The sequence below is a fragment of the Oreochromis niloticus genome, linkage group LG7 (genome assembly GCF_001858045.2).
Source record: "Oreochromis niloticus isolate F11D_XX linkage group LG7, O_niloticus_UMD_NMBU, whole genome shotgun sequence".
NCBI classification, from domain to species: Eukaryota; Metazoa; Chordata; class Actinopteri; order Cichliformes; family Cichlidae; genus Oreochromis; species Oreochromis niloticus.
The window spans coordinates 26,773,757-26,787,124 of NC_031972.2; the positions used below are offsets into that span (position 1 = coordinate 26,773,757).

The window sequence follows — 13,368 nt, forward strand, 5'->3', positions numbered from 1 at the left end:
CCCTTTGGTTAGTGTAGGTATATGGACAATGAAATGATCCTCCCACCTCCAACTCCAGTATTAACACTGAAAACACATGCAAATGAACCACTCAGGAAGCCCACATGTACAGGTTTTGTTTTTAATGAGAAAATATTCATAATATGTATAGTGGGTGTGTAACTGTGAGCCTTACATGTGCTATAAAATAACAAAGCAGAGTATGAGCATACAAGTGGTTAACATAGAAACAGGGGTTATACTGTGTTTATATTGTATTAATAAGATTGGTTTATCACACACACAAACAGTGAGTCCCACACTGGAGAAGCTCTGTAGGCCGAAAACAAGCTACCAGCATTTAAAATGATAAATAAAATCATCTCTGCACCATAAATTCAAACATCAAAAGCATAATAATAATAATTATAATAATAATAATAATAATAATAAATCACACCATTCAATAATTCCTCTGTGTGTACGTTTCAAAAGCGACTCTACTGAGAACTTTGATTGGTTCCCACATGGATGAAAACCTTTTCCGTCCTGTTGTCTTTTAGCCTTTAAGTCAAAAATAATCTCATACCAGCGTTAAAGACACTGCACCTCTGCTGCACCACAGAAGACCCTGAAAGGAGAACTTGGATGATTCTGTGGAACATATGTGTGGGTTTTAATATTATTTGTTTCGGGTTTGATGGAAGTGGACACCGCAGAGTCAGGAGTCCTTGGTTTTCACTTTTGGTTTATGGCGTTTGTGCTACGCTTTCTTGACAAAGCATATCACAAGACAGCCGAGTGGAACAAGTTGCAAAGGGTGGCTTGACTTGATAGGTTAGTAGATGTCCAGCAAATACATCTGTGGTTTAGCTCAGCATACATTCAGTGTGTTTGGAAGCAAAGAGAGAAGTTGCTGCCTTGCTGAAGGACACTTGGACAGGTCAAAACTGTGACTTTTGGTTTACAAAAACGCTTTTTTTCTCCTCATCTGGACGCAGAAACAAATCTCACAGGCTACGACAGAGGAATACAATCAAAAGTGGTTCAGAAATACCGTTTCCACAGCCAGTTTGACACATTTCTACTTTTCATTTTAAATTAAAGACAGTCTGTTATACTCCAGGGAGAAGTGTGGTTGTGTTAGAGTGTATTTACTCTTGAAGCTGAATCCTGTTTTTCCTCGTCACTTTGTATGATTTCAATGCTTCAAAACAGAAAATCAATGTTATTCTGCAAAATTCAGTCACAATACAGTTAGTAAAAAAACAAAAAAAACCCTTTACAAGCCCAACTTACAGCACAGGTCTGTTCAGCGTCTCGAAAGACCTTTATTGCCTTCTTTTTGCCACTGCACTTTTTTTTTTCAGATGTGCTTGTTTCAGGTTAGAAAAGGAGTGTGAATCCATTCGCACACTTCTACGCCTTAAAAATGACGTGAAGAGCTCAGGCTGGCGGGTTTTCTCTAAATAACATTCTGTTTTGGTATAACAACTTCTTATAAAAACCTTTTTTGATTATTTTTTTCATCAAACTTTATCCTCGGCTAGCAAGTAGATACAGACGTTCATAGGTCAAATACACAGTCCTACCTCAGTATAATACATGAAACAACTGCTTACATCATCAGAAAGCACAGGTCAACAAAGCGACGTAGCCAACAAAGGTAAAATAAGTGATTTTTTTTTTATATAAAACCCCTGACCCAGCCCTTTAATTAACACACACATTCACTCAAATGGTGCAAGCACTACCAGCAGGTAGATCCCCCCCTCCCCCTCATGTTTCGTTCTTTTTGCACTGGAAAAGAAGCGATTACAGGCAAACTTTCTATCTAAGGTCGTTGCTTATTTTCTCTAAGGTCTACTGACGGTGTAGTAATACAGGATACAATACATACCGTGCACCGACAAGCAGGTGGTCTAAGGCAAGTTTAGATTTGCTAGTTTTGCAAATTTCCTGACTAGCATTTCACAAAAAAAGGATGCTGACCCCTCAAAATTCAGTAAAGTTGATTGACAAGAAGGCAAAAGCTCCTGGCAAGCATGTCAAACTTGTGTCATATCTGCACTGTGCCATTATGGGCTCTGAAAGTGACGCCTTGGGGCACCTTTTGGTTCGGTTCCTGGAAAACACACCAGCTTTCCAGCAGTAAAACCAGGTAAAAGCATTTCTGAAATTACAAAAAATAAGAGGGTGATCTGGCCTCTCCTTGTCTACTTCCTCTCAGAACTTTCTTTTCTTTGAATAGCTGCATCTGCCTATCTTTTATATTGTCCACTTGATTAAAAGCTTTCCACACTTTCAGAAGATGACTGCGGTTATTATAAAGCATGCACAGATGAAACCACCATCAGAGAGTCTCAGGCAACCAGTCAAAATAAAAGCTTTAGATCTTATTTGAATAATAGCATAAAGGTGAAAAATCCTAAGAATATTTCAGTCATTTAGCATCTACCAGCTATTAAAAACACTAAACGTTGCTCTAAAACCACCATTAAACACATTTGAAGTGTCTCTTTCATTGCTCACCACCTTCACATATCTCCCACATCCTCAGCCACTTAACATGCTAATATACCTTTAGTTTTCAGGTCCAAAAAGCCCCACTGACTGCTGGGGTCATGTGATCTTCAGATACTCTTAATAAAATAAATAGTTTTCCTTCCTGCTTTGTCACTTTTCCTTCAGTCTTTCTCTTCCTTCATTCTCTCCAATTGGCCTGGTATTTGTCTCTGAAGGGAGCTTTTTACTCCTCCTCCTCCTCCTCCTCTTCTTCCTCCTCTTCCTCCTCTTCTTCTTCTTCCTTGCCATCCTCATTGGCATAGATGCCGGCTTCCCACTTCAGTGCCATGTCGCTTTTCCTCCTGGTCACACGAGTGGCCTCCAGAACCTGATAATTACAAAGCAACCAATCAGATGCAAGCGCGACCGGGAGTGATGTAATTGTTACAAAGCATAAAAAACAAACAAAAAAACCCCCAAAACCCGCACACCACAGTGACTTTAACATGACATGCAGTGTATGTCAAACACTGAGGGCGCACACATCTAATCACTTTAATTAAATGACCAAAATAAAGAGCACCTGCAGTGTTTGACAGCAACAACAAAAGTAACTTTACTCCATTTCAGGGAAAATTCATGCTTGAACACCACATTAAACATGTCCAGTCGTTATTCCTCTCCCACACCCATGCCGATACTCACAATCACCTTCAAGCAGACAGACAAGGACAAGGAGAAAAGATTTCTTTTTCAACTGGAATCCAGGGTAGCTCAGGACAGGGTGTAGGTGAAGTGGATTGTGGGTAGTGGCAGAGGGCTGACAGCAGTCATGATGATAGAAAAGTATGGACATGAGCGTCTCAAAGCTCAAGCCAATTACATAGTGTCAGATTGAAGGACACCCAAGTACCGTATCTGTTAACACGATTACACATTTTTGAATATCATTTACAACCATATTTATTATATGCAGCTATATGGAAGTATTAAAATGGCTCCTTCTGTTTTAAATATTGAAATAAACTTTTTAAATCGACACTGTATACAGCATGTACACAGTTTAGAATGTGTGGATTAAAGGTTCACACCAAATCCACGGAGAAGCACATGCAGCACCAGCACCAACACCACAGAGCAGAACAAGGAAATGAGAGTACAACCAGACCTGGGAGCAGACATAAAAACACATGTGGGTTTTGTTCAGAAAGTGCCTTGTCTATGGTTTCCAATCTACCATCTACATTTTCAGCACTGGTTTCATTTCTAAAAGACTGACTGAAGGACAATTAGAAGATGAAAACAACAAAGTGGAAGTGGAACTCTTCTCATTCTGACTCTGTAACTGGACCTTTGGAAGTCAAAATCACTGTGAATAGGCAGTTTCTTCAGGTGATACTGATATACGCTACAATTCTGTGCAAAGGTTTTAGGTAATTAACACATTTAGATTCTTATTATTAATAACTGAATGTAATGAGGGACCCAAAGTACAATTAATAAATTATGATCCCAACGATCCAGCGAGACACACACAAGTAATGCAAATTTAAACTGACTCTGATTATTTTAATAGAGCTCTTTTTTTTTTTTAATATAAAGGTTTTATTACACGAGCTTCATGTTCATTTCTCAGCTGGGAGTTTGAGGATGTTCAAAACATAACAGCAGGTTATGGTATTAAATGAAAACCACATTCATAGTTGTAACTTCTTTTCTTTCATAGAGGATAATCCAGTATATTCTCAGCTAACGGGGTAATAGAAGAAGCACTGAAGCACTTTTCCTGAGTCTTTAGAGGATCCATCCAGCTCTTATTATGGCTCCAATGGGCCACTTAGTCCAAATACTCTTCCTAAACAAAACTGACTATTCGAGCTCACCCTGGTATCGACACTGACTCAGAAATAGCTTAGTCTGAATCCAGGGAGGCCATGATGCTGTAAATGGAAAGGGTCCTAACCCTAAATATTAACCAGATTTCTTTTTATTGTACCCCGAAGAAAGCTTTATGGAAGTGGATCTAACTCCATCCTTAATTCACTTTTAGTACCTGAAACTTTTGCACAGCACTGCATACAGCTGATTTTTGCCATCTACTTGGACTCTGTTATATGCTGGAATGTAATGTGTATGGTCTGACCCAGGTCTGTCAGTAAAGGCAGTTACAGGAGGGAAGAGATTCCTCAGGTACCTCAGTGGTTACCTCGTTAGCCAGCAACAAACGGGCATACTGATCGAGCAGCAGGAGAGAAGCAACAGTACATGAAGTCAACACATGTGATGTCATCATGGATAAACAACAGGACAATTAGCAACAACATCAGCAGCTAACAACTGCACAGCAGAGATGTTTGTGTGGAATAAATTCAGTGAAGTAACATGAAGTATGTGATCTTACAGCAGCTGTAATGAAACTGGATCTGCTGTGTGTGAATGTGAAATTGAGCGTGAAATACTCATGAACTGAAAAGTGAAACTTGGGTCTGTCATTTCTGATTACACAAGACTTCCAACAATTTCTTTCTGTTTGCGAGCCAAACCTTTCACCTTTTTGTGAGACCCCATTTTGAATACATGAGCATTCTGGTGTCGAATTACATTTAATACAAAACAAAAAAAGACAAAAACATGGGGTCAGGACAGAAAGCCCCTTTTACTTTCACTCTGACTAATTGACTCTCTTCTCTTCCAGGCTGGGAATTTCCCTTTGGTGATGTACAGTATGTGCTCATACCAGGTCATGGGCGTTGACATTTAGGGGAGGTGATTTAACCAAAGCCCGGCTGAACAAATACGTATTATGTGACAAACTGGGTCATCTCTTGACACTTTCACAGAGATCAGGGGATTTATAATAACTGATGCTCACAACTACTACATTAGTTTGTTGTGCTTTGTATTACAGGTTTTCTGCAACAGAAATCTTTTGATTTTGCAATGAAAAGAGCCTCAGTCTGTTTCTCTTACTCTGTGTCTAGTCATTTATCTTTCCCTGGGTTGAAATACTTACACTGTTGTCGTCCAATTTCTCTCTCCTCTTCACTTTGTGTGTTTCGTAGTCTTCCATAAGAGTCTGCATGAAGTTTTTGGGTCGTGATCCTCCAGAGTCCTCACTGCCAGCATCAGACAGGGCTCCTTCAGAGGTCGAGGGGGAGACAGGTGGCGCAGGTCGAACTTTCTCAATTTTTCCTGCAAACCAGAAAAAAATCCATACTATGGGTTATTTAAACATTTTTTTAGTTCTTTTCTTTTTAATTATTGTTACATTTTCATCGTTTGGAGCCAAAGCTATTGTTCTTAGATATACATAAGACACAGAAAACCTGTGCTCTGCCTGCTATGACTGAGGAAAGAGCATGCAAGCAGTCATTTTGTGGACGGTTGGAGTGACTGATTCTTATATAGCACTTTTCTACTCGAGCACTCAAAATCTAGCTTTATACAACATGCCTCATTCACACCCATTCACACAAGCACTTTTTCTATACCTAAGTGCTTTCTATCTAACATTCACACACATAGATACTCGGATGGACGCATTAAAGAGCATCTTAATCTTCAGTATCATGCTTAAGGATACTTTGACACACAGACTGGAGCAGTCAGGGATCTGACCAACTTCCAATAAGAAGATGACCTTTTCTAGCTCATGAGGCACAGCCAGCCCTTTTTTAGACCGTTTCTAACATAGGGCTTTCCCTCCTTTCCCACTATAGAATAATTCAGTTCAGAGATACAATATGAACTTTTCCTTCTGCTGCTGGCTACACGGCTCCCTTCTGTTGTCTGCAACATATTATTGTTGTGTGGTGCAAGCCATTGAAAATAATGGGTTTCAGCACATGTGAGAGCACCTTTAAAGGATTATGGGTATGCATGCAGTCCTCAAAAAAATACGACATAGATGTTGGTCTGCAAAAACCAGCTACAATTACCTGAACATTAATTAAATATTTTAAAATCTTGGTACTTTTTTAACTTAACAAAACTCTTATGGAAACGCTAAAAAAACCTCTCTCTTTTAGTCACAGCAATTCATAAACAGCAAATTTACATGCTAATATTTACCCATTAGCTTTCCAACTGAGTAATGTTGAAGTTGATGGGTTGATTCTGGCATTTAAAATAAACTAATAAGCAGGTTAACATGATGACTGTATGACCCTTGTGAGGACCTGCAGTACTAACTGACCTGGCGCTGTCCGTGCTGTCAATGTGAGTCTAGTTGGCAAACTGTTGCTCTTCATCTTATCTGCGGGGGAAATAGTGGCGTGCCGCATCCCCGTCCTCACAGGTCCATGACTACTGCTGGAAGTGCTGCTGGGCCGGACAACACCGGTAGGCTGCGCCTCCCTCTGCTTCTTCAGTTCTTCCTCTCTCTGCTGAGCTGCTCGGATCTCCTCTTCAATCATGGACAGAGTTCGCTGCTTCTTGGAGCGCAGGCGGAACGGGCCGCTAGCCGCCTCCACCTCTGGCCCTCGTGCTGCTGCCGCCGTGCTACGCAGTTCAGCTGCCTCTGAGTATTTACTGAAGTAGCTGAACTCTGGCTTCTCTGGGCTTGGAGGAGACGGGGGACGGTATACAGGGGTTGGCCTGGAGACAGGACCTGTCGTGGCAGGAGCAGGCACAGGTGCAGGAGCTGGGGCTGGAGCTGATGAAGCAAGCGCTCTGGTGTAGGAGGACTGGATTTTGATCCTGGGACCTCCGTCTCTGGGCCTCTGTGGTGGAGAGACAGGCTGAGACGGTGGAGGAGAAGGCGTCTGGAGCTGTGATTGTGCTGGACTTGGGGACTGCTGTTGCTTCTGAGCCTCTTGTGATTCTGATGGCTTCTCTTGGGAAACAACTCTCACCACTGGCTGCCTGTCTGGCTGTGGGGATGGGTTGGATGGTGCAGGACTGGAGGACACAGGTGACTGGAAACTGGGGGCTCCACCAGAAGACACAGGGGAGGAAGAAACTGGCACTGGGCTGCTTGTGGATACAGAGCATGGAGATGCAGGGGTACTCAGCTGTGAAGAATTCAAGTCAGCTTGCTGCCAGTCTTCTCCGTTTTCAGCTGCTAGGGCATTTTGGATGGCATTTTGAACAAGAACCCCAGCGTGGTACTCCAGCTCATCTTCTGTTGGACTGCCACTCGTCTGCCCGTTGACTGGAGTAGTTGGCTGAGGGGTAGGTGGTGACACAGGGGTAAGTGGCAATGGCGTAGGGGGTAGTGAAGCCCCGCTGTCGGAAACATTATCCAAGCTAAATATAGTAGTGTCCTGAGAGCGGACCGATAACTCGTCCAGTCCTGAGTCAGACTCCTCTGGGTGAAAAGCTGGATGGAAATGACCTTTTGCTTCCTCTTCCTCAGGTAGGACTGTCATCACAGCTCGCACACATGTGAATTCATCTTTAGTTCTTTCATCAGACCAGGTCACGTGTGTCTCCCCAGTTTCTGCAACAAAGTCACTGCTCCCGTGGCTGCCCCTGGCTGTGGATTTCGAGAAGGGTTTGGCAGAGTATATGTGAGGAGCTACGTCCTTCTTGGTAGCGTCCCCTTGCAGAAACTGCTTCCTGGCAGAAGAGAAGTTGATCTGCTCCTCCACGATGTCCTCCTTCCTGGTTAGCTCTGAGTCAAGGGTTACCACAGTGGGAGGGCCTGACACATGAGGCTGCAACACAGATGACAGTGCAGAATACAAAAGAGACAATTAGAAAACCACATAACAACAAGGCTTAAGACATCTTTATTTTATCTATTACAGTCCAAATTTATCATGCCTCCTCACCATCAAAGAAAACGTTTAAGTGTGTGAGCTTGAGCTCCTTTGTTTTGCGCATGTGTTTGTGTGTCTTACCTGTGTGTATGCATAAGTGTGATTCTGTCGCTGCTGTTTCCTCTCCTGGTACTTCCTGAGAGACTCAAGCTTATCAGCCTCTAGCTGTTCTTCCAAAGGGATCTTGAATGATTTGAAACAACAATATGAAAAAAATCAATCAATTTGTCATTAAGACAACACAGTTTACATTTTTAAAAAAGAGGAAAAAAACAGAGATTAAATGGGGGTCTACCTCCTGAGGAGGGTTCCACCAGCGCTGGGCAATCGAAGGGTTTTTCTTCACTGCCTGGTCTCTGATCAGCTCCTGACGCTCACGCTCCAATTCCTGAACCTAACATGGAAAAACAAACCAGGGGAAGAAGAGTGTGAAAATGTACAAAGAGAATTTCCAACAAACTAATGCACCAACAAGGAAACAAAGAAAGCTTTTATTGTGTATTGTATACTGGTTGATGCCATCTTACAAGTAATGCTAACAGCTTTTCAAGCGACGTCAGTGTCACACAAGAGCATTGCGGTAAAAACACAGCAGTTTTACTAAAGTTGTGTTTCGATCATTCAGTGTAAGGGGCTCATAAATGTCAGTCAGAGCTGTCTTTTTTTTCAGAACAAACCACTAAAGTTCTCTCTGCATCTGTTCCATTACTCAGCAGTTTTTCTTCCTTGGAAATCTGCAGCATGACGGAAACAATTTCTCAAGGAATTAAGTTGTACTCCTTGCAAATAGTAACCTTGCAAAATCCCCAGTCTTTGCCAAATCTTTTAGTGTATGAGTGAGTGTAACTATTGTGGGAGGGTACCGCAGTTTTCAGGCTTCTCCTGAGGCCTCTGGGAGGTTAAATTTTGGACCCTAGTCTTAGTATGACGCTTTAATATTACAATTAGGATCAAAAACAGCGTTTTGAGTCCCTTCTGTTGAAAGAATTTCAGGGGATTACCATTGTTTCTATATATGTTACCACATATGTCTTTTTGGGCTTTGATGTCACATCATGAGTCACTGACAGTTGCCACACACTTTCAATTTCAAAATTCCTTCCTTCAAGCCTGTATTTCACAATTCAATATGAAGTCTTATGTGGCAGTAACATTACAGTGATCTCAGTCATGACCTTTCTACTTATGTAAGTTGTACATTTTAGCAAAAATATAATAATAAAAAAAATGTTTCCAGGTGTTTTATATTTTGTATAGTAATAATGAAGGAACACTGGTCTCTAAGAGTAGGCCTCTGGTATTAAAATAGAGCAACTGAAACCAAGCACATGTTTTGCATTAAGTACTAATCCTTTCATTCATTTTATTGTTTTTCGTGTTAGAATGATTATTTATCATTATGAACAAAAGCATGCTAGTGAATGGGGTAAACCTACCCCAAGTAACTCATTTTTGCTTGTTTTACATCATTTTTATTTCATAAGACTTGATTTGATAAAGCAAACTGTGGTCTCCTGTGGCTGTGTTTCTGAATAGTGTATTTGTTACAGTCTGATACATTATCCAGCAGCCTTTTACCTCCTCTGAGGGACGTCTCCTCGTCACCCTGACCTGCTGCTCCTCTCCAGGGGTGAACAGCTTTGCCGGGCGTTTCTCTTCCTGAAATGCTCGCAGCTCAAACTTTGCCCTGCTGCCCCCAGACTCGTCTCCCTGCACGTGCCCGTTGGTTTTAACGGCAGACTCGTCCTGGTGGAGAAACGTGGTTTGTTTTTGTCCCTCCACAACGATCGCGTGGTGATTGACAGGGGAGGAGGGTGACACACACACAGAAGGAGAAGTTCCATCTATGCTGATGGGTTTGGTGTGACGTGACAGAGAGGAGTTCCCATTTGTGGGTGTTTCTGAGGCTGCATCTAACACCTGGTCCAGGTAGCAGATCTCCTGTGGAAACAACAGTCATATTTCAAATTACTGAAAAATACTGTGACAGAATGTGCCGCCAATTTCAAATAATAAAACAAGAAGTTAAAACCTTTTAGTTAACTCTTGTTTTGATCTGCATACCTGCACTACCTCACTGTCAGGAGTCTCTAATTTCATTCCAACTGGACTGTGGGCTCTGTTACTGGGACTGCTGAGACAGTCGTGCTGGATCTGCTGGCTCTCCAGTTCCATGGCTGCAGGCCTGTCAGTGATAACGCTGACTGACTCCTGGAAACTGACAGTTTTCAGGGCTCGCTCTCTCGGGACTGAGTCACTGACATCCTCTGCTTGCCATGATTTCTGTCAACAAAGAAACATTGGTGTTTCAGAAGCTCTGCCGGCTGAAGCTGACTGATAGTCGGTTTAATAAAGACAATGTGGACATTTAATAACTTTACATATTATTTTGAAAGGTCAGCCACTTCTAACCACTATCATTCAGACACATTAATTCACTCATGAACTTTTTTGGTCTGCATTGCAGCAGAACACTGTGTTCTGACTGGTTCCCACCACTAAGGGGCGACAAACTACACACAGTTGCTCTGTATGACAGAAGACTGCTACAACAGTCAAAGCACTCAGGCGTTCTGTTTGCTATGTCAGCTTTGAAGACATTTCAGGCTGGAGATGCACCTTTACACACATTCACTAGTCTTTTCTAGGACGAGCTGCACTTAAGTGTTTCAGATTAAGCGCCAGGCTCAGGGCCATGTTGTCAGTAGCTATTTTGAGCGGAATGAATGTCGTCCAAACCCAAAAGATTTTCCTAATGTTGTGCTGGTCGGACCAGCTCCAACTAATTGTCTGACTGATAGACAACTGCTACATATCATCTAATGGAATTTAATATGTACTGCACACCATTATAAAAATACACAGGTGACCTCAGGTCAGCTAACAGGGTTACATCATACTTATTATACCATGATTTGAAAGTATGTCACAACATAATGAAGTACATATCACCAGATAAGGCAAAATGGTGATGTTCCATCAATCATAAGAGCTTTTTTTAAATATTATATTACATTTCATTCTATAAATACACTTTTTAAACTTACATATCACTTGTAGTCATTCAAGGAAGAATGATACAGGCAGTAGCTGAGAGTCTTGTAAGGCCCATACTGATTGAAGCATTAGTATGCACAGATCAGATCCTCAACCTGGTTTAATGAATCATCCTTCACATTCCAGATAAACCATTAATAAGAGGCTAAATTTACACAGTTCAGCCTTTATTGACCTTCTCTTTTCCTGGACATTACTGTCTAAAAATGTTGGTTTCCTTCTTTACTGCCTTGTAGCCATTATAATTCATCCTTAAGCATGTGCGTACCTCTAACAGGAGCTTAATGAGGAGTTGTTGACCCCTCTTTTTTTAATATTTCAGTCTGTGTGAGGGGATTTAATGAGGATAACTTTAGCAAACTAGTCTGCTGATAAATTAACCATTAACCAACAGGTTACTAGAGAGAAAAGTAGCTGTCAACTTCACATACGAGTAGAAGTACTAGTAGAAAATATGTCACCAGGATTACAAATCTGAAAATTTGGGTGTTTCCAACATTTTGTCATACATATCAAAAGTTCATGAGGTCATCCTGAGCACTGGGATTTTATGAGGAGGATATTTTTCATTTTTAATAAATCATAAACAACAAATAAATAGTAATCATTTGACACAGCTCTGGCATAAGGTGAGCAGCTTTTTCTTCACTTCCACCTCAGGCCTCAGACCAGACTGTCATATTGTACCATTTGGGAACATTCCTTCTTTAACTATCCACAGGACGTGGTTTTGGACAATCAGTGGCATAATTCAGCTGGATTTATTGTCAACATGAAAATTAAGCCTGGATCACTTTCTTTTCCTCACGTACCACTCCCTCTTTTTGCTCCCTTTCAGTTTCTTGATCTACACTTCCTCTTCACTGCCCCTTTTGAGCTTTTTCCTTCCTCTCTGCTCTCTGGGATTGCTCAAATGCTGAAACAGTGGTCAGTGAGGTCTCTTGGAGGATTTGACCAGCTCTATTTAAAAAGTGTTGTGAAGGAACATTCCCTTCACCTCCCTACTCATCTTTTCTTTAGTGCTCTCTTCCACTTCCCTTTTAATAAAAATGTTGTCTGAGGGCATCTTGGTAACCTTTTTGCTTTATTACTCTCTCTCTTTATCTATCTATTAACACATCCTCTAATGGTACAAAACCAAATGTCCAGATTAAGTCTATTAGATGTAAGCCTGTGTAAAATCTAATGTAAAACAACAATAGACCTCAAAAAACAAAAACACTGTCTAATGGATTTTTGAGTCCTCAGGGACAGTGTTGTTTTGTCCTAATTACTAACATCAGCATGCTTAAAATACCAGTTCAATCAGGATTTCAGTGACTGGGTTTAACATGCTAATGTTGGCTAATTAGTACACAAGACACCTAAAATTAATGGAGATTTACTTTGTTTTGTAGGTTTTAAGGCATTAACATGAATAATATTTTTATGAGAAAATGGGGCTCAAAGAGCAGCTTACAGAATTTATAACAAGCCATCCAATAGTTGGGGGATTTTACCAGAAACCACAAATGTCAGCCTCATGCTGGTGTTAGAGGAAAAGGGAGGAGAGCATGGAGTTTATTAACATTTATCCTCTGGGAAATTACTGTCTTTACAAATGTTAACAGAAATCTGCTAATAACTTGTTGTGATATGGCAATCAAGAACAGGTTTGGCAATATATTAACATCTTCCAACCAAAGTTTTTACATTTAATTAAAACTAAACTAAAAATTAAAACTGTATATGAAAAAACTTGACTTTTGATAAAATACAAGACAAAACAAAAACAAAAATTGGAAAATTAAAGAAAAATATATAGAAAATCCCCTTAGCTTTAGTGTTTGTTAGTTTGGTAAAAATCTATTATCACAGCGCCCCGATGAAGCTTTGATGGACATGTTTATTGAGACTATGGATGTCTACAAGACAGTAAGTCAACTGCTTTGAAAAGGTTCTGTGTTTTTATAGTAATTCTTGTAATGGTTTTCCTAAATCCTGCCCATCTGTTACGCCTTTTATACAATAATAATTTAAAAGGCTGAAACCAACAAAAACAAAACTGAAACTAAACATTTTCAAA

The 13,368-nt window shown here is 40.8% G+C and overlaps 1 protein-coding gene across 5 annotated transcripts in view; it reads right to left on the reverse strand.

Moving 5' to 3' along the window:
- Window positions 1-107: 107 nt before the first annotated feature.
- The window catches only part of palm2akap2 (PALM2 and AKAP2 fusion), a 93,623-nt gene continuing 80,362 nt past the window's right edge, over window positions 108-13,368 (reverse strand). For 3 of the 5 annotated variants that reach the window (XM_025909066.1, XM_005451415.3, XM_019361233.2), the window contains 8 exons: window positions 10,311-10,529; window positions 9,825-10,187; window positions 8,542-8,640; window positions 8,328-8,429; window positions 6,680-8,141; window positions 5,498-5,676; window positions 4,679-4,717; window positions 108-2,872 (listed from right to left, as the gene is read on the reverse strand). In XM_025909066.1, coding sequence (XP_025764851.1) covers window positions 2,729-2,872; window positions 4,679-4,717; window positions 5,498-5,676; window positions 6,680-8,141; window positions 8,328-8,429; window positions 8,542-8,640; window positions 9,825-10,187; window positions 10,311-10,529 — 2,607 coding nt within the window. In that variant the 3' untranslated portion in view covers window positions 108-2,728. The remainder of the gene's footprint in view (window positions 2,873-4,678; window positions 4,718-5,497; window positions 5,677-6,679; window positions 8,142-8,327; window positions 8,430-8,541; window positions 8,641-9,824; window positions 10,188-10,310; window positions 10,530-13,368) is intronic. The other 2 variants (XM_025909067.1, XM_025909068.1) reach the window with 2 other exon arrangements.